Source organism: Diabrotica virgifera, chromosome 3 (genome assembly GCF_917563875.1).
Source record: "Diabrotica virgifera virgifera chromosome 3, PGI_DIABVI_V3a".
Classification (NCBI taxonomy): domain Eukaryota; kingdom Metazoa; phylum Arthropoda; class Insecta; order Coleoptera; family Chrysomelidae; genus Diabrotica; species Diabrotica virgifera.
Window position 1 is genome coordinate 172,500,014 of NC_065445.1, and position 27,025 is coordinate 172,527,038.

Genomic DNA, 27,025 nt, shown 5'->3' on the forward strand with positions numbered 1-27,025 from the left:
AACTTGCTAGACAAGGATCAGCAACAAGATACTTCGGTCCAGAACCGGCACTGGGAGTGCCCTAAATCACAATCAGAGACCGATTAAGAGGCTGGATACGAAGACAGCACAAAGAATACTGGGAAGACATTCCCACGCAAAATCATGCGAAGAGATTTATACCACACAGATGCGCAAAAAGAGCTGAAGAACTGTTCAAAATGAACAGGAATCAGCTCAAAATCAATACAGGTTTCCTACCTGGACATTTTCCAGTAAAGCAACACCTACACAAGATAGGACTATATAACGGAGATTTCAGTTGCAGACTATGCAATAGAGAGACCGAGATAGTCAGACATTTATTATGCGATTGTGAGGCTCTGGACCGCAAGAGACAAGCAATATATGGAGACTGCAGACCAAGTCCGACAGTATATGGCACTAACCCAATGGACCTTTACAGGCTAGTGAAGGGCACTACCATATTGGATTGGGTGTCATAAAAACAAATGTAAGAAAGCACAATAAACTGAAAAGCTGCAGTGTGACCGGAGTACGGACGGTTTCCAGAAGAAGAAAAAAACACCCTTTTGATAGCGAATAAATCAAAAACTATTAATTTTATCAAAAAAATGTATCGAAAATTTTTGCTAAAATAAATATTTTTACAAGCTTTTGCGATAAAAATATAATAAAAAATTTCCACCCCCGAGATGGGGTGGCAACCTCACCCATGGTAAAAGCGCCTTTCGGCATCATATTGATTTTGACCCTTGGACTATCCACTACTTATTCTTAAATTTTCAAAATAGATCCATTCTGTAAAAATGGCGAGGTGAAAAGCTTCGATTCCTGGACTAGGTACTAATAGTAGGGGAGGAAAGTATGCTAAATGTGTAGTCACTCGAGCGCTTTGGGGACCTATTGGGTTGTGAAGAGTAGGTTCTAAAACCAAAAAAAGTTAAGTAAAGTTTTCCATTTTAGTGGGGACTTTCCAGTTTTAATTTAATTTTCCATTTCCAACAATCGTTTTTTTCGATTATAGCGCCATCTATCCATAATTCGAAAAATGTTTCAAATAAAAGTTACTTATTTTTTCGTAAGGAATTTGAATCTGCAATAAAAAATGGGGGCTCCTATTTAATATTTTAAAGTAACCCCCCACCGCATATCCGTGGGGGTATTGTTTGGTGCCATTCGATAGATTTTTCAAATATATTGAATAAGTGTATTTTTCAGTTTTTCGATCTGATGTTCATTTCGCGAAATATCGCGGGATTCGTATTTAAAATTTTAAATTTACCCCCCACCCCTCTCCGTGGAAAGTCGTGCTGGGTATAATTCGATATATTTTTGACAACTATTGAGCACGTATTTTTTAGTTTTTATATCTATCGTTCATTTCGCGAAATATTCGCTTTTTTCTTGTAAAACTTTGTGACTCACCAATTTCCTTACTTACGCCCCGCCCAAATCGTCAGTTTTGCATGTACTCAACTTACCTTATCTTAATCTGACAATTTCAAGTTTTTCTAAGGATAGATTTTCTTTTCGGTCCCCCCTTAATGAACTCCCCTGTGTTTAGAGCCAATATATGGTAGAGGTACATCTACAGGGTACCAGGGTTCTCCCCATATGATAATCTGACGCGCTCGAGTTACTGCAAAAATCCCCGCTTGGGCTCCCCTACCATAATAATTTTGTTTAAACTGCTATTTTACCATACTAAATAACTATATTGATAATAATGACGCTGTCAAAAGTCAAAACCAAATTTAAGCAAATTATTTAAATGACAATACTAATTACGAATTATTGTTAACTATGCGGAATCTACATATTTTACGTAAAGAAACTCCTACGCTGGCGCATATTTAATATTTTCTCTGCTAGAATATGACACAGGCAATTTTTTTTAGTAGTATTTAAGCATGAATAGATGTGAAGCTGCAAGGTTAGCGATAATAGTGTCGAATATATTGTTATTGTTTACTCCTGTTTATTTCTCTTTAATAACAAAAAATATTTCAACTGAAGATCGTGGAACATTGGTAGCAGTTGTTGTTGTAAGTATTTACGTTTGTAGTTATTCGTAATTTTATAAGTAAAACTATCTAAAAAAACCTTTTATTACGACATAATATGTCTAATTACGACAAAATTATTTAGTAGGTAATGCTTTACAAAGCTTTGAGCTAATATTTTAGAAGTTAAAATGGTAAATATTTGGTGTGATCTGGACTAGCAGATGAGAAAAATATTCCTAGTGAAGGTTATGTAACATAAAAGTGTACCGACATATTATAGGTTTGTTGTTTTGTAATGTGCAATCTAAACCATTTCACCTCTTGTGTTAGCTCAGGTAACAAGCGGTAGGCCAGATAAAAATAATCGTAAGCAAAACCCTAAGCAGAATATTCCCTACAGCTGTCATTTTTTATAAAAAGAGAAAATTAATAAAATAGCTGAAGAACAAAATTTACAATAAATGAAATCCTTATGATATGATCAAAAGGTAACAATAAAAAAATTTTCAAGGTTAAAAATGTGAATGCACTAGTGACTCAAACGTTGGGTACCATTCCTGAGGTGTTCTTACCCAGCGGATTCATGGTACAAGGAAAATATACAGTCAAACCCGCTTATTGGAATAGCCCTTGTGCGAAGAAAAAGTATTAGGATAACCGGGATATTCTAATAACCGATCATTGGTGGCTAGTCAAAACATTTCGGGACCTCAAATTTCTATCCCTTAAATCGGGATATTCTTATAACCGGTATTCTAATAAGCGGGTTCGACTTGTATTGCCTAAGAAATATACGAAAATTTCGTAATAATCTATTGATGAAAACTTGTAATTGGTGTACTATGGGTACTGATGTCTTTCACGTTTCACAGTCATAAAGCTTTACAGCTTTTATAGAACAGTAAGGATCTGTTTTTAGGTGGATGTGAGAGGTGGCATTCAGATTTTTGCGGATAAAGTTAGATGATAGCTTCGTTAATAATAATTGATTTATGCTCCTTCTCAAATATGCCCGGAACATTAATAAAAAAAATAAAATATTTAAAAATTTCAAAAAATTTCGTTTTTTTCTAATTTTTTTGCTAATAACTTTAAAACGATTCATTTTGGAACAAAGTCGTATAGGAATAAAACAAAGATAATTAAATTTTCTATGAGATGCGATTGGTTAAAAATGTCTTAATTTATCACCCTTGCTGCAAAATAGCAATAAATATAAAATAAGGGGGCAAAACAAGCCTGTCTTTATTCAATGATTTTCCATCACTTAGGTTACACTTGGAACCTTCCTAATTCGCTTAGAAAATTTTTGTAATGTGCTAAAACCGTACACCAAATTTTATTAAAATTGACTTACTAGATTTTGAATAATAATTTTGCAATCTAAAACTTTTTTTAAAAAATTAAAATTTTTTAAAATCTTGCACAACAAAAACTAAAACATACAAAGATTTGCCAATTTTTTTACATATAAACAAGCACTCCACCTATCTAATGCACTTTACAGAATTGAAATCGGATTGTTTAAGCATTAACCTTAACTTTCAGCAATGTTTTAAAGTTATAAACAATTTTTTGGCTTATAAACAAATTAGTCCTGTGGCTAGGAGGGGGTGCTGCTACGGGCTCCTTTATTTAGATGGACTTACCCAAGGTTTTTATGTATTTTTTAACCCGCAGAATACGACTTTTTTGGGTAAAAGTTGATCCGGATATCGATAAGATTGTTATAAATAAAGAACTTGAGGAATTACATAACATGGATTTTTCGCAAAATAAAATATTTTTTGTATTTCTTGGGTAATTCTAAGCAAAAAATGTTCTTACAAGTTTTTTCGTAGGATGCATAGTTTTCGAGATAAACGCAGTGGAACTTTCAAGAATTCAAAAAAATTCAAATTTTTGAACGCGAATAACTTTTGATTAAAAAATAAAATAGTAATTCTGCTGACAGCATTTGAAAGTTTAAGTCAAATTATATCGGTTTCAACTATTTGCATTGCTAAAAATTAATTTTTTTATTATTAAACAAAGCTATTTGTTTATAAGCCAACAAATTGTTTATAAGTTTAAAACATTGCTGAGGCCCCTTAAATAATCCGATTTTAATTCTGTAAAGTGTATTAGATAGTAGGGTGGTGCGAAAAAAGTTAAGTTGATAATTCCGTATCGCTATAGTGCGGAAAAGTTGCGATTGGTAATTACAAGAAAAACAAAAAAAGAATTATTCAAATCGGACTTTATCTTCCGACCCCGCAACCGGCCTAAAGATTCTGAAAAAAATGAAATTTTACCTTTTTCTCAAAAAATTTTTGTTTATTCTCCATGTAGGTTTTATTTATCGCTATAGTAAAATTTATTTACAGTTTGTATGGTTGAGTAATAAAAAAACTAGTTTTACGGATTTAAGGAATATCTTCCAATTCCGCAGAGTCAATCAAAATCTATAAAAATTTGAAATTTTTGATGATTTTGATAAATTAAAAAATATTTAGTTATCTCATTTTTCTGTTACATTGTGAAGCTCCGCTTGTTTAGAGATTGTATGACAATATTTAAACAACCCAGAACTCACAACGAGGTGGTGGTTGCACTTCTAGTTCCACTCACACCCTTCTCCACCCAACCAATGAGTGTGTGTTTTTTACATTATTTACAAATGTACACTTCTTTTTGATCTGTTTGTGTCCAGCTTTTAAAAGCCAACGTTGTATTGTGATTTGGTGGTAAAATCTGGTAGTATTTATCTTGATCTAAGTGTTACCCTGATGAATCCATCTCTTGATTGGGATCCACGACCCACATACATTAGACGATGCAACCAACGTGAACAACTTTCCGCACCGCTAGACAGCTTGGCGCAGGCGGCATGGATAGTTTTGTACATCCCAGTCTGGCATGATGTAATGCTGGAACTTATATCTTCATTTGAAACTCTGCGAAGAACTGATGGATAAGATAGTTTCGCTACATTCCAGTCTATTATTTCAGTGTAGTCCTGTGCTTCAAAATTTAAAGTAGGAGGAATGAAATTTCTAATACTTTAGCCCTTGGCTTTAGTCTAACCGGAGATTAACGCCCTCCTTAGCCCTAGCTCTCTAATGCGTTTCCTTTCTCCCTGCTACTTGATATTTTGAAGCACAGGACTAAACTAAAATAATAGACTGGAATGTTGCAACACTATCTTCTCCATCACTTCTTCGAAGAGTTTCAAATGAATATATAGGTTATTACATTAGGTACATCGGGCGACATTCCAGACTGGAATGTACAAAACTATCCCTGCTACATGCATGCTGACAAGCGGTACGTAGAGTTGGTCACGGAAGCATCGTCTAATGTCTAAATGTGGGCCCGAATCAAGAGATGGATTCATCAAAACAACACTTAAATTAAGGTCCATGCTGCCAGATTTTACCACCAAATCACAATACAAAGTTGGCATTTAAAAGCTGGACACAAACAGATAAAAAAATGTACATATATGTAAATAATGTAAAAAACACACACTCATTGGTTGGTGGGAGAGAAGGGTGTGAGTGGACCTACAAGTGCAACCACCACCATGCTGTGAGTTCTGGGTTGTTTAAATATTATCATACAATATGTAAACAAGCGAAGAGCTTCACAATGTAACAGAAAAATGAGATAACTAAATGTCTTTTAATTCATCAAAATCATCAAAAATTTCATTTTTATAGATTTTGATTGACCTTGAGGGATAGGAAGATATTCGTTAAATACGTAAAACTGTTTTTTTATTACCCAACCATGCAAACTGTAAATTAATTTTACTATAGCGATAAGTAAAACGTACATGGAGTTTGTATAAAAACTTTTGAAAAAAAGGTAAAATTTCATTTTTTTTTTATATAATCTTTAGACCCGTTGCGGGATCGGAAGATAAGGTCCGATTTGAACCATTCTTTTTGTTTTTTTTTGTAATTACCAATCGCAACTTTTCCGCACTATAGCGACACTGAATTATCAACTTGACTTTTTTCGCAACACTCTATTATATAGGTAGAGCACCTCTTTATATGTACAAAAATTAGACAACTTCTAAATGGTCTACTTTTTGTTTAAAAAGATTTTAAAAAATTTGAACTTTTTTAAAAACATTTGGATTGCAAATTTATTATGCAAAATCTATTAGGTCGATTTTAATGAAATTTGGTACACGAATTACTAAGGTTCTAAGTGCCACCAAAGTGGTTAAAAACATTGAATAACAACAGGCGTATTTTGCCCCCTTATTTTGTATTTATTGCTATATTGCAGAAAAGGTAATACGTTAGGATATTTTTGCCCAGTCGTATATTATACGAAATTCAATTATCTTTATTTTATTTCTGTACGACTTTGTTCCAAAACGAATCGTTTTAAAGTTACAAGCAAAGAAAGCAGAAAAAATCGACGTTTTTCGAATTTTTTAAATATTTTTATTAATGTTCCGGGCATATTTGAGAAGGAGCATAAGTCAATTATTATTACTGAAGGTGTTACCTAACTTTATCTGCAAAAATCCGAATGCCATCTCTCACATCCAAAAATAGACGTTTTTTCACAGATCCTTACTGGTCTATTATATTTGTGTTGAAGATTTTAATTTCATTTTAGTTGGATACATCCCGGATTGTTGTATGATTCAATAAAATTGTGTTTTGACTAGGAAAGTTTTGGGGCAGTTTTGATTTCTTTCATTATATATAGATTTTGGGCTGCTGAATCCTAATATGAGGTTTGCGGACAAAATTTCTTGCCGGAACATTGAAAAAAGCGAAAACTTTCAGCTTTTTTCCGCTTTTTTGCTCAAATCTCGAAAACTATTAACTTTTAGTAAATGGTCTGTTAACAGGAATTAAAGTACATAAAATTATCTACAAACATCACTATTTACTTTTTTTCAGACAAACCGTTCGGTCTAAAGTACAAGTTGAAAATTGCCAATTTTTAACGGTCTCGGCAAAACCCACTTTTTACATTTCAAAAACTTATTTTTTATTAGAATGGTAAATTTGGTAAATTTCTCCTAGTTTTCTGTACAAATAATAAATGCTAGTTCGTAGGTATTGTATGTCTGTTGTGACAGCTTCTATGAGTCCATTCCGTCCTAAGAGGCCGGGAATGTCTCTGCTTTTCCGTTAGAGCCACAGAAGATCAGGCACAGATGGAGTCACAGTTTCAGTTGGTGTGAACATTTCCTTCGGATCTTTTATCTTGATTTCTGATAAACCGTGAGGTTTTGTCCTTTTAAAATAAATTAGTTAAACAGCTCTGACTTCCATAAACCTCAGGCGCGGGTTTCTTTTTTATCCGAGGAATGGATTGCTTAGGAGCTACTGCATGTTTTGGTACAACACAAGGAATGCCACATATGACGTGAAAAGTGTGGTATTCTTCGATTATATGTACGTTAAAATCAGCGTTGCCGTACACCTGCTGTGTAAAGCACGGCAGGTCAATTTTCTGCGGATCGCCTGCGAATGCGGACACTTCCAGGCGAACACCTTCTGTATAGGATGAACAAAACCCCAATGAGGAAACTACATCAACCTATTTTCTTGAGCCGTACTTTTTGTAGAGAAAACGGCCAACCCTGCAAGGAATGGTGAGACCAACTATCTGGGCCATACTGCCGCTACAAGATTTTGAGCAAGCTCGTTGCTTATCTGGAAGTGTCAGCAATCGCAGGCGATCCGCCGAAAATTGACCAGCCGTGTTTAACACAACAGGTGTACGAAACCACTGATTTTAACCCCTTCTATGCCAGGTCTTAATGTGCATGTTGGTCCCTAAATCCCAAAGGTTTTTTCATGCTAAGAGTCCCATTGCCTTATATATACGTCGCATATAAATAAACAAATAAATGACCAAAACATGTTTTTTAATGAGTTTTTTAACCAACTTAAACGTTTTCTTTTCAAAAGTACTCATTAGAGAGCAAAACCAACTTGAAAATATGTAACTAACTAAAAAAAAATAATGTAATGTAAATTAACATTAAAAGTTTTCTTTTGTGTGGTACTCCTCAAAACATGACACTACGCAAAGGCCGACTCAGCATCTTGCGCACATGTATCTCGATTCGTTTCTTTTTTTTTTCTGGTCTTTTCTGTGGCTACAAACGCTTCACCTTCTAACAGCTACCTATAAACGTTGTCACCAGTGCTACAATATAGCATAATATATCTATGTGAACAAATATAATATACGGCAATGGGTCCGCATGACCTGTCTTAGGTGCCAACATTTTGAGGTTTTGGGAACAATAATCTAACATTTTCGGACATGTTTCTACGGCGTTGGGACACCAATGAGTCTAAAATTTTATAAGCAACGCATATTTTCGGCTTTGGTAAATTGAGACCATAACACCTTGAACGTATATATACGGCGGCTGGGAATTTATACCCACTTTTTCAAAAACGTATATATATATATATATATATATATATATATATATATATATATATATATATATATATATATATATCAAACAAATGAAATAGAATTTACATCTTTTGTTTTTTTGTTTTTCAAATATACACTCGCGATCATAAAAAACGGGTCACTCGATGAATTATTCAAGTTGGATGTCTCCAATTTTCTAAACCTGTTGTCCGATTTGAGTGATTTTTTTAATATGTTATAGCCTTATTCTTTAACAATATCGCCATATTAATATTGTTGCTAGACAGGTAAATTGTCATTGTATACCGGGTGTAAAAATCATACTGTGTTTTTTCCTCAAAGTTTGAAACACCCCGTGGAATGTTTTAGCATAAATAAAATATGGAAACTAAAACTCGATTGTAGACTTAGGCTTTCTTAACCTTTTCTTTTTTGATTTATTTGTTTATGTTGGATAATAAAAAATTTAGGCATCTTAACAACTAACCATGTTCTTCATCATTACTTCATCAATCTGAATAGGTGGTACAAACTTTAAGGGGCAATTCTGCATGAAAAAATATTGACCGTTTGCTTTATAAACGTATGACCGCAAATTCTTCGGTTTCGAGATACGGGATGTTGAATTTTTTCTTACAAACTGACGATTTATTTATTGCTCTAAAACCGGTTGAGATATGCAAATGTAATTTGGCAGATATTAAGAGGTAGTTATGGCGCATTTTTGACATACAATTAAGAATTTTATATTCACCATTGGCGTGCATACGGGATGTATCTAAAATGTTTATACCCATATGCACGCCAATGGTGAATATAGAATTATTAATTGTATGTCAAAAAATCCACAATAACTGCCTCTTAAAACCTACCAAATTTCATTTGCATATCTCTATTGGCTTTAGAGCAATAAATAAATCGTCAGTTTGTAAGAAAAATTTCAACATCCCGTATCTCGTAAACGAAGCATTTGCGGACATATGTTTATAAAACAAACGGTCATTATTTTTCATACAGAATTACCCCTTAAAGTTTGTCGCACTTATTTAGAAACACCCTATATTGATGAAGAACATGGCTACTTATTAATGTGCTTAACTTTTTTTATTATCCAACATAAACAAATAAATCAAAAAGGAAAATGTTAAGAGAGCCTAAGGCTACAATTGAGTTTTAATTTCAATATTTTATCTATGCAAAAACATTCCACAGGGTGTTCCGAACTTTTAGGAATAAACACAGTATGACTTTTACACCCGGTATACAATGACAATTTATCGGCCTAACAACAATATTATTATAGCGATATTGCTAAAGAATAAGGCTATAATATACTAAAAAATCACTCAAATCGGACAACAGGTTTAGAAAATTCAAAACATCAAACTTGAATAACTCATCGAGTGACCCGCTTTTTATGATCGCGAGTGTATATATATATATATATATATATATATATATATATATATATATATATATATTTGGGAGAGAGTTGGGACAGAAAGGGTTAACGTACATACAATCGACGGATACCACACTTTTTACGTCATGGGTGGCATTTCTTGTATTGCACCACAACATGCAATAGCTCCTAACCAATCCATTCCTCGGCTAAAAACTAAACCCGCACCTGAGGTTTATGGAAGGCAGAGAGATGTTCAACTAATATTTTTGAAAGGACAAAACCTCAAGGTTTATCAGAAATCAAGATCCGAAGGGAATGTTCACACCAACTGAAACTGTGACTCCATCTGTGCCTGATCTTCTGTGGCTCTAAGGGAAAAGCAGAGACATTCTCGGTATTTTAGGATGGAATGGATTCATGGAAGCTGTGAGAAGAGACATACCATAATTATTAACTAAAATTTATTATTTGTACAGAAAACTAGGAGAAATTTACCAAATGACAGCATTCTAATAAAAAATAAAGTTTTGAAATGTAAAAAGTGGGTTTTGCCGAGACCGTTAAAAATTGGCAATTTTCAACTTGTACTTTAGACCGAACGGTTCCTCTGAAAAAAAAAGTAAATAGTGATATTTGTAGATAATTTTAAGTACTTTAATTTCTATTAACAGACCATTTACTAAAAGTTAATAGCTTTCGAGATTTTTAAAAGCTGAAATTTTTCGATTTTCTCGCGATTTTTTTAATGTTCCGCCAAGAAATTTTGTCCGCAAACCTCATATTCGGATTCAGCAGCCCAAAATCCATATATAATGAAAGAAATCAGAACTACCCCAAAACTTTCTCACTAGGAAGCTCGTAGCAGCGGCGGATCTAGCATCGTTAAGAGGGGGGGCCGATTGGCTAAAATGAAAATCGGATCGAAGAACTGAAAAATACCTGTTCATTAATTTTTAAAAATCTATCGAATGACACCAAATACGACCCCCCACTCCAACCCCTGGAGGTGGGGTGGGGCTCAATTTTAAAATCGAATTGGAAACCCACATAGTCCTGTCGCCAGGGGGGTACAACGGCCTCCTTAATTCAGATGGAGTTACCCAAGTTTTTTTTATTTATTTTGACCCGTAGAATACGAATTTTTTGGGTAACAGTTGATCCGGATGTCGATAAGATTGTTATAGACAAAGAACTTGAGGAATTACATAACAGTGATTTCTCGCAAAACAAAACATCTTTTTGTATTTATTGGGTCATTGTAGGCAAAAAATGCTCTGACAAGTTTTTTCGTAGGATGCATAGTTTTCGAGATAACCGCGGTTGAACTTTCAAGAAATCGAAAAATTGCAATTTTTGAACCCGAATAACTTTTGATTAAAAAATAAAGTAGCAATTCTGCTTACCGCATTTGAAAGTTTAAGGGCCGGTTGTTCGCACGCTAATCAAAAATGATCATTATCACATATTTAATTACTGTCACCAAACTGTCAATGTCAACTTTGTTTGGGTTGCTGAAAACATAATTGATTACAATTATGAAATTAGTTAATAAATTATGTTAATAATTGTTATGTTAATTGATTAACTAATCTCATCATTGTATTCAATTATGTTTTCAGCAACCCAATCAAAGTTGACATTGACAGTTGTGACAGTAATTAAATATTTGATAGTGATCATTGTTGATTAGCGTTCGAACAACCGGCCCTAAGTCAAATTATATCGGTTTTGATTATTTGCATTGCTAAAAATTTATTATTTTATTGGTAAACAAAGCTATAAACACCTAGTGCGTGAGTGATGTTTTCAATGATTTCTCATTTAAAATCTAACGAGTAGGTAGAGTAGCTACAAGTGCAAGCGAGGCAATGTCTACGTAGCATGCGTTAAAACGCATGTATTAGGCACGGGAAACACTATGTGTTTATAGCTTTGTTCAGCAGTAAAAAAAAATAATTTTTAGCAATGCAAATAATCAAAACCGATATAATTTGCATTAAACTTTCAAATGCGGTAAGCAGAATTGCTACTTTATTTTTTAATCAAAAGTTATTCGGGTTCAAAAATTGCCATTTTTCGATTTTTTGAAAGTTCAACCGCGGTTATCTCGAAAACTATGCATTCTACGAAAAAACTTGTAGGAATATTTTTTGCTTAAAATGACCCAAAAAATACAAAAATATGTTTTGTTTTGCGAGAAATCGCTGTTATGGAATTCCTCAAGTTCTTTGTCTATAACAATCTTATCGACATCCGGATCAACTGTTACCCAAAAAATTCGTATTCTACGGGTCAAAATATATAAAAAAAACTTGAGTAAGTCCATCTGAATTAAGGAGGCCGTTGTACCCCCCCTGGCGACAGGGCTAACAGTTTTTATTGCAGAATTGGATTCCTTACGTAAAAGTAAGTAACTTTTATTCGAGACATTTTTTTAAATTCCATAGAAATAGAATAATATAGAAATAGTCTGTCTCGAGAAATACACTTCCAAATGAAAAACTAAAAAGCACATGTTTAATATTTTTCAAAAACCTATCGAATGACACTGTATCGTGTTTGGTGGCATTCGATTATTCGATAGGATTTTGAAAAATATTCAACTTGTGTTTTTTGATTTTTCATTTGAGAGTGTGTTTCTACTATAGATATTAAACAATTTCTATAAATTACCTATGGTATCACGATAAATCGTTTTTCAGATTATAGCGCCATCTATCCAGAATTCGAAAAAATGTTCCGAATAAAAGTTGCTTACTTAGAAATACAAATCTGCAATTAAAACTGGGGGGTCTCCATTAAATATTTTAAAGTTACCCCCACCCCACTTCCAAGGGATTGAGTAGGGGGTCGTGTTTGGTATCATTTAATAGATTTTTAAAAATTATTGAACACATATATTTTTCATTTTTTCGATCCGATGTTCATTTCGCGAAATATTCAACGGTTTCGCTACTTTTGGGTTGGGACACCCTATATATAAATTTGATGAAATAAAAATAAATATATGTAGTGAATTATCATTTAAATTTAAAAAAACCTACAAAATGAGACTTTTATAAGTTAACAACTTACAGTAGTTTCGGAAATGTAATAATGAATTAACCGAATGTAATTTTCAAAAAATCAAAATACTTTACTTTTTTCAAGGCAAAAAAATTCATGTCGAAATATTAGTTTTAATTTTATTTCGTAATGGGAAAGTACGTCATGTAACACCTCATTTAAAATCGTTTGAAATACTGATTACAAAAATGTATAATACGTACATGCGCAAAATTTTGGTCAAATTCTTTTTAAACGCACTTTTTTTTTCGAATCCTGAGAAAACTAATACGAGAACCTTTGAAAAATTTAAACGCAGAATAAAATATTACATCATTACCGAGGGCCACAAGTCCATTAAAATAAACAAAAAGTTTCTTTTGAATGATATATTTTAAATTAACACGCTGACGGACAGATCGCCTATAGACGTCTAATTTCCATTGATGTAATGTGACACAACGTCTATAGACGTTGCATTTTCCCCTATTCTACTTTGCAAAATACATATAGTGTCACAACACTTGCTTATACATTTGACGCACTGTCCGTCAACGTGTTAAAAATCATACTCAATTTTCTCTTTTTTTCACTCCTGTAACTTATTAAAATAAACATTATAGAAGTTTTCAGGGACTTTCGACCCTCGGTAATAATGTAATCTTGCATTTTGCGTTTAAATTTTTCAAAAATACTTATTAGTTTTCTCAGGATTATAAAAACAGGAATGCATTTAAAAAGCATTGGACTGACATTTTGCACAAGTATTGCCTATACATTTTTGTAATCAGTATCTCAAAAGCTTTTAAATGAGGTGTCACATGATGTACTTTCCCATACAAAGTTTAAAATTTAATTTATTACCATAATTTTATAATGTGGATGATTGCATCCCGCGACATAAATGACTATCTATCGTACTCGTGTAGAAATACTCACTTCTGTCAAACGTGATATAAAATAAACTTATATAATATATAAGACATACATTTCATGCATATAAGACATACCTTTTTTCATAAAACTCTCGAAAGTAGAATTGGTATTTACTGCATCATCGTTAATTTTTATCGGACACACTGAAAAATCGCATGACTTGTTTTGAATGCTCTCAGAACTTAAAAATTTGATCCAAGATCAGTAGGTCACATAGTATGATCTATCTGATAAGATGTACCTTGTACATATTTATTATCATAATTACTATTAATATTATTACCCAAATTACGTTGATTTTTAAAAAAATAATCAGTTATATTGCGAAATTTGAATTTTTTACTTTTTAAATTCTCGGTAGAAGCTTCTGATTCCTTTCGTTTATTTGACATCTTATAACTCTTCGTAAATCACAAACTATATTAATATAAAAAAAGAAGAATAAACTGAAAATACTATTAATCACGCTAACATTTTACAAACTAAGATCTGTACGAATCAGTAGAGTTGTTACTTGCATCAATACCAAAAATACACTAATTGACTAATTACTAATAATTAATAAGGGTGTTCTTTTTTCGTGGTCAGCTAAATCGGCGCGGCGTCTGAACATATTTATATTTTCGGCGAATTAATATAGTTTTTGCTAGGCGCGCAATTTTCGAGAGATTTTCGGCGAATCTGTTATCTGCAAACGATTTTATAATTATACGTGGAGATGCTTAAGTATGCGTTCACATTATATAGGATTACATATTTTTTTAAATATGCTTATTGTGATCATTTTTAATTCTTAATATATAAGGATTATAAATTACTCATTTCCAAAAACACTGGCGTCCCTGGCCCGTTTTACCCAAGCCCATACATACTGTGCCCATACTAATAAAATATATTTATATGTAATTCATAATTCATATAATATTGTAATTTTAAAACTGTATAATCCATTTGAAAAAATAAATGAATGTTCTTGTAATCTTTATATTATAATTAAAAAAAAATAAATCACTTGGGTTGAGAGGGGGGGCCGATCGCCCCCATCGCCCCCCCCTGGATCCGCCACTGGCTCGTAGAGTACAAATTGACTGAATAAGTATGTTAAAGCATATTGTGGGCATTACCAGCCTTATTCATTTTTTCGTGTAAATCACGTTCTGTACCACTGCAACGTTTTACCTAAACAAGAGAACTAAGAGATTCATTAATGTTTAATTTATTGGGATGCTATTGTTCGATTTGTAGTATTATATAAACAAGAAATTATTTCATAACACAGGTAGATCCCTTGTTTATAGAATTTCATGCTTTGTATAATAATAGTACCCAGCTCAGCTGAATATTAATGAGTCTCTTAGCTCTCTGGTTCAACTATGCCGTCGATTATGTGGACACGACGAATCATGGAATGGAGGCCCAGAAACTGTAAAAGAAGCCGTGGACGACCACCGACTAGATGGACCGACGCGACGACGAAAAGAGTAGCGGGAAACTGGCTACAAGCGGTCCACTGTAGAAAACACTGGAAAAAACAGAGGGAGGCCTATGTCCAGCAGTGGATGCGATTAGCTGATTGATGATGATGAATTTCCCACTCACTCACTCTTTGAATTTCTCGGTTGTTAGGCCAGGAACCGAAGCTTTTCACCTCGCAATTTTTACAGAATGGATCGATTTGCTTGAAAATTTGAGAATAAGTACTGGAAGTTCAAGGATCAAAATATATATGATGCGGAAAGGCGCTTTTACCATGGTGGTGGTTGCCAACCCATCTAGGGGGTGGAAATTTTTTATTATATTTTGACTGCAAAAGTTGATAAAAACATTCATTCTAAGCAAAAAATGTTCTATATATTTTTTTGATAAAATTAATAGTTTTCGATTTATTCGTTATCGAAAGTGTTAATTTTGTATAGAAAAAATCAATGTTTTTCGATATACTCATTTACTATTCACTCAATTTTTGCCAGAGAAATAGCTATTTGTATAACAAGGGAGGAAAGTGCTTCTTTTCCTCCCGAGAATGAAGTTTACTGCCCGACGCGTAGCGGAGGGCAGTAATCATTCAAGGGAGGAAAAGGCACTTTACTCCCATGTTATACATATGGTTTTTCCACCTTCCTCAAATAACAAGTCATTTTATAATTTTTACTTAATTGATTTATGTAACTAACCAACAAAATTTATTAGAACTAAAACTAGCAAGTAGGTACAATATAACTGTCAACTGTCAAATATAAGTCAAATTATTAATGTAAACATTGTTAAATCAGAATAACAATTTACTGTTTTTTACCATTCTGCAAAATACAGAGTGTTTTTAAATAAACGTTAAAATGTATAGATACTTACGTAATAGAAAATCGATATTGTACAGGGCGTCAATAAGTTATATTTCATGAATGAAATACCATGACGTCACTTTTACTTTTCCTCCCTAGGGAGGAAAAATATTTTCCTCCCTAGGGAGGAAAAGTACAACTTTGCTCCCCACAATCAGGTCCGGAAAAGTATACTTTCGGTAGAGGTAGGTGGAAAAAATTTTTTCAAATCAAGTTCTTGGGAATTAAATAACCTACAATTTTATTTTGAAAAATTGTTTCGTATTTCCGATAGAAGAAAAGGCCATTTTTTTCAAACTACAAAAATTCGTTATTCGCTTTTAACTCCAGTTTTTTTTAAAACTAATCATTCTAAGCCAGTCAAACTTCTAGAATCTATTAATAATACAAAAATAAATAAGAATGAATAAGACCAATGACTAAAAACACCGCTACCTTACATTATTGTACTTCTAATTGGATTTCTCCTTTTTTTTTTTTCAAAAAATAATTGATATTTTAACGGTAACTTTTTTATTTTTTATCTTAGAAAGTTTGTTAAAAAATAATGTTGTAGGTTTTTACAAGATCTATAAGCCTATTAATATTAAATTTGTTTAAAATCCTCAGTCACAAAAAAGTGACTTTGAAAGGGTTGGTAAAGGTGGTTTTTGCATGGTATTACAAATTTTAATGGTCAATAGATCACTCTATTTTTACCGTAGAAAAATTTTTGCAAACCAGGTTCTTGGGAATTAAATAAGCTACAATTTCATATTTAAGCATCTTTTCGTATCTCTGATGCTAATCTTGCTATTCTGAAGAAAAGTAATTTTTTTTTAAACTACAAAAATTCGTTATTCGCTTTTAACTCCATTTTTTTTTAAAAATAAACTATCTAGAACCTATTAATAATCGTGACCCATCAAAATAGTCCGGTCAAAACAGCCCCGTCAAAAAAGCCCCGTCAAAATAGCCCGGACACAAAATAGCCTCGACAAGATAGCCCGCAAACAAAATAGCCCCGACAAAATAGATCGCATGCAAAATAGCCCCGGTCAAAACAGCCCCGGCTAAAATAGCCCCGGCTAAAACAGCCTCTTAGAAAACACCTCCAATAAAATTTTACCTTTTAACGGAGTACCATTTATTTTAAATTACTATTCTAATTGGGAAATAAGCCACAATTTACTTAAAAAAATTATTTTATTAACGTTTCGACTTCCACTTCGGACGTCGTTGTCAAAATATAATATATTAATAAATTAAACAAAAATGTTGTTGCTCAGTAAAAAAATTCTTCTAATAATTTAATATTTCATCTGACTCATTTATATCGGCCATTCAGACGTACAGTATGGTGCAAATGGAAGAAATAAATTCGTTATTTCGTAAACCCGCGACGTTAAGGAAAAATCCTGAAATAGATCGATTTTTATTTTTAAATTACGATATTCTTATATATGTCATACTAGTGACGTCATCCATCTGGGCGTAATGACGTAATCGATAATTTTTTTAAATGAGAATAGGGTCGTGTGCTAGCTCATTTGAATGGTTATTTAATTCTCTATTTAGTAATATAAACAATTACATAATTATTTATACAAGGTGTCAAAACACTTTTTTTTTTAATTTAAATAATTTGACAAAAAAGAAAAATGTGTGTAATTTATTTAATTTAAAATGCATTTTACTGTTGCCCAAAAACAGAAAAAAATGTTTATATCACAAATAAACATTGATTTTCGCTTACATTAAATGTTCAAACTTCCAAGAGGCAGAGAAGACAGGACTCGAGTTCTCTGAAAAGACCATTTTTATTTAATGTGGTTAAGATTTAGTTAAGATGTGAATAGAGAATAATTACCATTTCCGAAAAAATGTATTTTTAAGGGATTATTTCATGATGAATTCTGAGATTTTTTGTCGGGGCTATTTGGTCGGGGCTATTTTGTCGGGACTATTTTGTCGGCGGGCTATTATTCCGCGGCTATTTTGTCTGCAGGCTATTTTGTCGGAGCTATTTTGTGTGCGAGATATTATGTCGGGGCTATTTTGTCGGAGCTTTTTTGACGGGGCTAATTTGACGGGGTACCATTAATAATACATAAATTAAAAAGACCAAATTGACCAAAAGTCAATGAATAATTTTTAATTAGGGAGGTGATTAGGGGGTTGCTTGCGATCACTTTTTCGCTGAAAAATAGGGACTAACATTGTTTTCATTATAAGTCACTTAATTTTTGAGCTAGAGGCTTCTTTTATTTTTGGAGATAGATATTTTTAAGTACTTTATATTATTTTAAACAAGTTGTCATCGAAAAATGCATAGTTTTCCCGTCTTTTGACTTTGAAACTACAATGTTTAACATTTGACGAAGAAGAGCTAACATATATAAAGTATAGCTCAATTAGTATTGGTCTAAAAAAAATTTAAAAAAACGATTTTTTTAATTTTTTTAAAAGCTACATTTTTGTTAAGTAAAGTTGTTCTGATAAAACAAAAACTTTTGGAGTTATTAGCAGAAAACTTATTAAAAAGATTGATTTTTTCGATATAAAACTAACACTTTGGATAACGAATAAATCGGAAACTATCAATTTATATCAAAAAAATGTATAAAATGTTTTTTGCTTAGAATAAACGTTTTTACCAACTTTCGCGGTCAAAATAGAATAAAATATTTCCACCCCCGAGATGGGGTGGGAACCACCCCCATGGTAAAAGCGCCTTTCGGCATCATATAGATTTTGATCCTTGGACCATCCACTACTTATTCTCAAATTTTCAAGCAAATCGATCCATTCTATAAAAATTGCGAGGTTTTGTCCTATTTTAAGCTTCATTACTTGGACTATGTTGACTGCACGGTTGGTTTTTTTCTGATAACCAATCGCGTTTTTTGGTTTTGTTTATATTTATTTCTAGACCAACCTTCTTTGATTCTTCTTGTAATTACTTGAAGTAAGTGCGGCCATCCACGTTCTGGTATACCTGCACAGGTTTGCCTGTGCAGGTGACCTGTACAGGTAAACCGAAACGTGCGCACCAGACGCTGCACGCAAAACTGCAAAGGTATAGCAACCTGTGCAGGCGAGCGGAGAAGAATCGAAATTCAGTATTTTCTATCTGCACAGGCATGTTGACCGGAACGTATGTGTGTCTCTACTGTTTGCCTGTGTAGTGTAGGTTTTGACTTATTTATCGCGTCCGTCGTCTTATTTAGTAAGTTTCGTTATGCATACAATAGGGAACTTGCATAAAATTTTAAATTCGAAAAAAATGTTATAAATCACAACAGAACATAATTTAAAACATGTATCACAGATTAAAAAGTTTTGTTTGGCTTTCGTTTGTCCCCTAAAGATAATTAAAAATTCAAATTACAACAGGTGGTCCAAAACGCGTCGTGACGTCATTCGTTTAAATTATGTTTACATTCGTCCAAAAAAGTGAACAGAATTTAAAATTAGACTTTATAAACGTCAGTAGAAAACACAGTTATATAACCTCACAAGTGAATGATCCTTTGAACTATTTTAAATTGACTAAAGGTTCTCTAAACCAAGGCCAGAAAACAAAAAAAATATATAGATTTTAAATTTGTACTTCTGTTATTATGAGGTTTTAAGGCGTGAAATGTTGGAAATCTTATTTTTAAAGGCAACTGAATATTATTATGCAATAAAAAAATGTGCAAGTTCCCTATTAGGTTTGGCATTCGTTTTGATGCTGACACTATTAAATGACATTTAAAATAGTTCAAACGATCAAAAACACTTGTGAGGTTACACTGTATTTTCTACTGATGTTTATAATGTCTAATTTTAAATTTTGTTTACTTTTTTGGAAGAATGTAAACATAATTTAAACGAATGACGTCACGACGCGTTTTGGACCACCTGTTTTAATTTGAATTTTTATTCACCTTTAGGGGCCAAACGAAAGCCAAACAAAACTTTTTAATATTTGATACATGTTTTAAATTATGTTCTGTTGTGATTTATAACAGTTTTTTCGAATTTAAAATTTTATGCAAGTTCCCTATTGCTAACTGGTGACATATACAGGGTGTCCAAAAACTCTACCGACAAACGAAGACAGGAGATTCCTCATATAATTTTAAGACATTTTACCCAATTCATCTAGTCCGAAAATGCTGCGTAAGGGAGCTAGAGCTCTTTGAAGATGGCGTCTTGTAATCAGTTTTTCTTAAATACCTCCAGAACGCTTCCATTTAGAAAAACAAAAATTGGTACACGTATTTATCTTCCAGAGATAAATGGATTTTATTCATTGTGAATTTCTAGTACCGGTCACAGGCGTCCGTTTTGGGTAGGGCAACGGTTATTTTATTGCATAACTTTTTTGTCTTTAACTTTTAAGCATTTTTGATACTGGATTATTATATTGTGAGATATTGTAGTACTAAAAGGTACTCTTACCGTTTTTTAGAAAAATAGATTTGAAAATTTTTCGTTTTTTGAATTTGAAAAAAAAATGAAAAAAATTTTCAAAAAATTGCGGTGCATTTTACCAACTTATAGCAAGAGTAACTTTTAGTACTAAAATACCGCACAATTTAATAATCTAAAATCAAAAATTCTTAAAAATTAAATACAACAAAGTTATGCGATAAAAGAGAGAGAAGCTCCTCCTAGCGGCGCCGCTTGATACTATCGTATCTCGGTTAACAGAATCCTGACTCTTGGTCGAAATTTATTTTATTTATTTTGTCATTCCCCGTTAGAGGACAGTCTAACCACAATATACTGCAGATATTTTAATAGATGCAGTTCTTCTTCGTCTCGAGTTAATTCAATTCAGTCTACTTGCAATAGCCTCTTCGATAAAGGGTAGAGACCCAGAAACACTGTGTCAGAGGATGGCAAGAGACTCGAATTGAATCAAAACGAAAACGATTATTTTCTTTTTCTTTTTCATGCTTTACTCGGTTTAGAGTACAAAATGACCAAGTGTTCTTAAGGTATTCTGAGACGCATTGTTGGAGAAGCTCCTCCTAGCGGCGCCGCTTGATACTATCGTATCTCGGTTAACAGAATCCTGACTCTTGGTAGAAATTTATTTTATTTATTTTGTCATTCCCCGTTAGAGGACAGTCTAACCACAATATACTGCAGATATTTTAATAGATGCAGTTCTTCTTCGTCTCGAGTTGATTCAATTCAGTCTACTTGCAATAGCCTCTTCGATAAAGGGTAGATACCCAGAAACACTGTGTCAGAGGATGGCAAGAGACTCGAATTGAATCAAAACGAAAACGATTATTTTCTTTTTCTTTTTCATGCTTTACTCGGTTTAGAGTACAAAATGACCAAGTGTTCTTAAGGTATTCTGAGACGCATTGTTGGAGAAGCTCCTCCTAGTGGCGCCGCTTGATACTATCGTATCTCGGTTAACAGAATCCTGACTCTTGGTCGAAATTTATTTTATTTATTTTGTCATTCCCCGTTAGAGGACAGTCTAACCACAATATACTGCAGATATTTTAATAGATGCAGTTCTTCTTCGTCTCGAGTTGATTAAATTCAGTATACTTGCAATAGCCTCTTCGATAAAGGGTAGAGACCCAGAAACACTGTGTCAGAGGATGGCAAGAGACTCGAATTGAATCAAAACGAAAACGATTATTTTCTTTCTCTTTTTCATGCTTTACTCGGTTTAGAGTACAAAATGACCAAGTGTTCTTAAGGTATTCTGAGACGCATTGTTGGAGAAGCTCCTCCTAGCGGCGCCGCTTGATACTATCGTATCTCGGTTAACAGAATCCTGACTCTTGGTCGAAATTTATTTTATTTATTTTGATAAAATAACTCTTCACCTACCCAAAACGGACGCATATGACCGGTACTAGAAATTCGCAATTAATGAAATCGATTCGTCTCTAGAATAAACGCACCCGTTTTCGTTTTTCTAAATGGTTTTTTTTATATTTTTTTTTTTGGAAATTCAATAAACGAAAAATTTTCAAATCGATTTTTCTAGAAAACGGTGTATTCTGCCGACTTAAAGCAAGAGTAAAAATCCAGTGTCAAAAACGCTTAAAAGTTAAAGACGTAAAAGTTATGCGATAAAATAACCTTTGCCCTACCCAAAACGGACGCCTATGACCGGTGCTAGAAATTCACAATAAATGTAATCGATTTATCTCTAGAAGATTAATATGCGTACCAATTTTCATTTTTCTAAATAAACGCGTTCTGGAGTTATTTAAGAAAAACTAATTGCAAGGCGCCATCTTCAAAGAGCTCTAGCTCCCTTAGAAGCATTTTCGGACTAGAAGAATTGGGTTAAAATGTCCTTAATTTATATGAGGAATCTCCTATCTTCGTTTGTCGGTAGAGTTTCTGGACACCCTGTATATGTGTGATCATGGAAAACGAAATTAAATTATTCAATAATTTATTGAGATTCTACAGATCTAAACCCTATCTATAGCAGGTGGCAGGTTAAAAATAAAGAATACCACGATAGAGAAAAAAACTGTAATTGGTAATATAAAGGATCTGAAGTTAATTCTGTTAATAATCTTGTATGACTACACTCAACCAAACTTGAGTGGAATGGAAACCTGGAGCTTTTAGAAGCTGTGCGTGTTAATATTTTAGTTGAAACGATAAGAAGAAGAGTTTCCGTACCCAAGGTCTGTATAGCAGGAGAAATTTGGGAATTCCGAGTTCACCAGGGAGCACAAGATTGATCACGTAAATTGGTGTCTTCAACACCAAAATTGGAACATTGGAAATTGAAAAAGTGTGCTATTTTCAAACGAAAGTAGGATGTGTAAAATCAGGTGATTAACGAATTCGTGGTCTTAGTGGGCGAGGAAGATAAACAAGAACGGAAACTGACAGATTTGCTCATAAATATAAAAGAGGAAGGGTCATCCCTAATAACACAAAACATTCCAGGAATGTTCCTAGAAGGTACACACAGGACATTGAAAACATTCCTGGAATGTCCCCAAAAGCACACGAATGTCCCTGGAATATCCCAGGAAAGTGCTGTGACAGCATTTTAAACATTCCTTGAATGTCTTGTTGGAACATTCTATGAATGTCTACGAATGTTCTTTGGACATTCACAGTATATTTTTTAGACTGAATGTCTTGTTGGAACATTCCATGAATGTCCACGAATGTTCGTAGGACATTCACAGTATATTTTTTAGACATTCACTGAAATATATTGTCAGTGATGTGACAATACCTCCTATGTGTTTTTTCATGAGTTTTGCAGGAGACGAAAAACATTTTTTAAGGCCACCTCCTGTTTTCATACGTAAATTTTGACTTGTTTTGTAGTAAATAGATAGTTGAAGTTCCTACAAAACAAGTAAAAAAATATATGAAAACAGGAGGTGGCCCAAACAAGTGTTAAGTCTCTCTTACAAATCTCATGAAAAAACAGATAGGAGGTATTGTCACATCACTGACGCTATGTGGCCATACCAAATAATGCATCCTTGATAAATATAAACATTTTTATTGCACAAAATCTTTTCATATATTTTTTTAATGCAATTTACTGATATTACTATAAAAAAATGTGTCACATTTGCTTTGTAAACCTTTCTTTTGCCTTTTGTAGCCACATATTCCGTTTCCTTCCTGGTTTTTTGTAGAACACTTCTCTCAGTTAATTCTAAAAAAAATTAAAATAAATGGTAATTTTTCTATCCTTTACAATTAACAATCAGAAGAAGTATTACTTACAGGTAATAATATGGATAAATAATAATAAAATAAATATAAAATAATATTTAAATAAATAATAAATAATATTTTGTATTTTAACAATGACATCTGATGTAGAAGTAGAAACCCTAATAAAATTATTTTTAAGTAAATTGTGGCTTATTTCCCAATCAGAATAGTTGATTACAAAAATGCCACAAAGAAATAGCTTTTTCACAAACAAATAAGTGTTTATTTTATTATATTTTATTGTTTTTATTATTTATTTTAACGTAAGATTATAACTTAATTCTTGTTTTCTATTTCTGATGTTTTTAAACGCTTTTATTTAGTTCAATAATTTGCGTCAAATCTTTAGAGGTTAATTTGACTGCCTTTTCTTCAATGCAAATGAATGAAATTTTGCAGACATATGCATTCGTGGGAAAAATACACGAATAGTCAATCAAGAATTTTTTTTGTGTTTATGAATCGTTTAATAACTTCAAATAGGGGAGTAACGACGAAATACATTCCAGGATTGGCCAAGCAAGATCAGCCACCAGACAGCTACACGGACTATTGTGGAGTAATAAAATAACAAAAGAAAATAAAAGAAGAATGTATAAAACAATAATAGAAAGTATTGGGTTGTACGGCGCTGAACTCTGGGAAATCAACCAAAGAAACAAGTCAAAAATTAAGGCGATGGAAATGAACTATTGGTGACGATGTTACCGACTCACTAGACTTGATAGGGTGAGAAACGAAGATATTAGGAGACAAATGGAAATTGATCTAGATATAATAGACACAATCGAAGCCAAAAGACTTAACTGGTATGGACACCTTCAGAGAATGCCTGAAAATAGATGGCCGAAAATATAGAAAAATGGACTCCACCCACTAGAAGAAAACGAGATAGACCAAGACGATTCTGGAGAGAAGATGTCGAAGATGCAGTGACCGCCAGATACCTAAAAACTGAAGATTGCTTCGACAGAAAACGCTGGAAATTAGGATGCGAGAAGCGGCGACAGCTGTAGAAGACTCGCTTATTATATTATATATATGAATTCTTTAATTAAAAAAACGATTTTAATGGAAAATGTTTAAATTCTTTTATTTTTTACACTGTAGAAACTTGAAACTTTTACAGATTGTAGCTAATTATATGAACTATACATAGTTTAACTTTTTACGGTAATTGTTTACGTTATGCTTCATACATAAACAATAAAGTTTCAAATTTATCCAGTTTCTGTCTGATTTTTATCCAGTTTTCAGCGAAAAAAAGTTATGACACCGCAGAGAGACGAATGCTGCCATTAGTATTGTCGTGGGCTTCGACTGTCCATAAAACTTGGGCCCGAAAGTGTTTGCGTAAGGACAGGCTTAAAAGCCTCCATTGAGCCTGCAAAGCTTACGTTGCATTGAGCCGATTGCGATCATTAAGGTACGTATTCATACAATGGTGAACCCCGCTCAGTGTAACTGCTCAAATGGATACAGCATGCGCTCCCCTACTTATAAATCGCAAACCGGTCGAATCAATCAAAGAAGGTGAGCTCCAAGCCGAGCGGCGATCACCGACCTATCCACTATGTGGAGCTGCTACACCGAGCGAGGGTAACCCTTGCATGGATACGTACCTTTAGACAACTTGCGCATCGAAGAACTTCATTGCGAGAAATTAACAGGGTCTACACCGTGCAATAGTAAAGCATTAGAAGAGATGGAAAGACTGCGAAAACTGTAATAGGTGTAAATAATAATTTTGATTTAAGAAATGTATGAAGAAATTACAGAAAATGTACAATGCATGTATCAAAAGTTTAAATAAATGCAAAAAATGTATCTGTCATATACTTACATCCTTTTTTTAAACATGACCATATCGTTTATTGTTTGAAAAGTGTAAGACTAAAAAGTAAAAAATAAAAAAATATGAAAAAAAAAATTTAATAAACGCTTTTCTTCAGTTATGAGTGACTAAAATTTAAAATATAAATAAATCAACTAAAAGGCAAAAAATAAAAAAAACTCAAACTCGAAGGATTATTCGAAAAAACGTTAGTTAAAAAAATGAAAAAATCTAACACATTCGTTAAAAAAAAAGCGTGGGGCTCGCCTTCATCGAATAAACGGTTTGAGGATAGCGCCCCACGCTTTTCTTTAACGAATGTGTTAGATTTTTCATTTTTTTAACTAAGGTTTTTTCGAATAATCCTTCGAGTTTGATTTTTTTTATTTTTTGCTTTTTAGTTGATTTTTTTATAATATTTTTAATTTTAGTCACTCGTAACTGAAGAAAAGCGTTTCTTAAAAAAATTTTTTTCATATTTTTTTATCATTTATTTACATTGAATATTAATCAAAAATTGAATATTAATTAAATAATTAAACAATGTCAACCTAGATCTCTGATGTAGATAATGAAGTGCAACGATATCTATATTGTACGGACTGTATTATTAATTAGGTTAAGCATATTACCTGTGTGACATAAGCTATTGGAACAGCACAGTCTCTCAATGAACAGATGAAAGTGAAGTTCTATCAACATCTTTTTCTAAAAAATGGTTTGAACATACTCCTCTATTAACAAATCTGATCTATACTTCACACCTTCTTCGCAGGACCTTCTGGAAAGCTAAAAATACAAATATATGCATTACTAAGCATTATTAACGAATTTATGTTTTAAATAAAAAATATGATTAATGAACTTTAAAATATTATAAAACAGCTTAGAAATTGTTTATTACTATAGTCGGTTCGCTAAACTCACACACAACAGTTGTGTGAATCCTGGAAACAAATGACAATCGACGAAAAGCCCTATTTTGTCAATTTCGCCAAAATTGACAAAATAGGGCTTTTCATCGATTGTCATTTGTTTCCAGCTCCTGTCATATGTTGTATAATCTTGTGTATAATATTAATATACAGGGATTATACGACATATGATAGGTGCTCGAAACAAATGACTGTGAATGAAAAGCAATATTACTAACTATTTAGTAATTATTACCTATAGTCCGTCCGCTATAACTTTTCCCATGCAGTACGATTCATTTTTAATCAAATTAAGTCAAAACATAAATTGAAACTAATGTAGATGTGTACATACATTTTGTATACTGTATACTACACACATCGGCGTACGTTTCACTTTCTGTTTTGACTTAATT

At 32.9% G+C, this 27,025-nt stretch overlaps 1 protein-coding gene across 4 annotated transcripts in view; it reads left to right on the forward strand.

Moving 5' to 3' along the window:
- The window catches only part of LOC114342162 (lysosomal acid phosphatase), a 158,421-nt gene that overhangs the window by 41,922 nt on the left and 89,474 nt on the right, over positions 1-27,025 (forward strand). Inside the window, exon 1 of one of the 4 annotated variants that reach the window (XM_028292945.2) lies at positions 1,757-2,048. The exons of 1 other annotated variant lie outside the window; for it this stretch is intronic. In XM_028292945.2, coding sequence (XP_028148746.2) covers positions 1,914-2,048 — 135 coding nt within the window. In that variant the 5' untranslated portion in view covers positions 1,757-1,913. Of the gene's footprint in view, positions 1-1,756; positions 2,049-2,204; positions 2,290-27,025 lie in introns of those variants that run through there. 2 more of the 4 variants (XM_028292946.2, XM_050647021.1) reach the window with 2 other exon arrangements.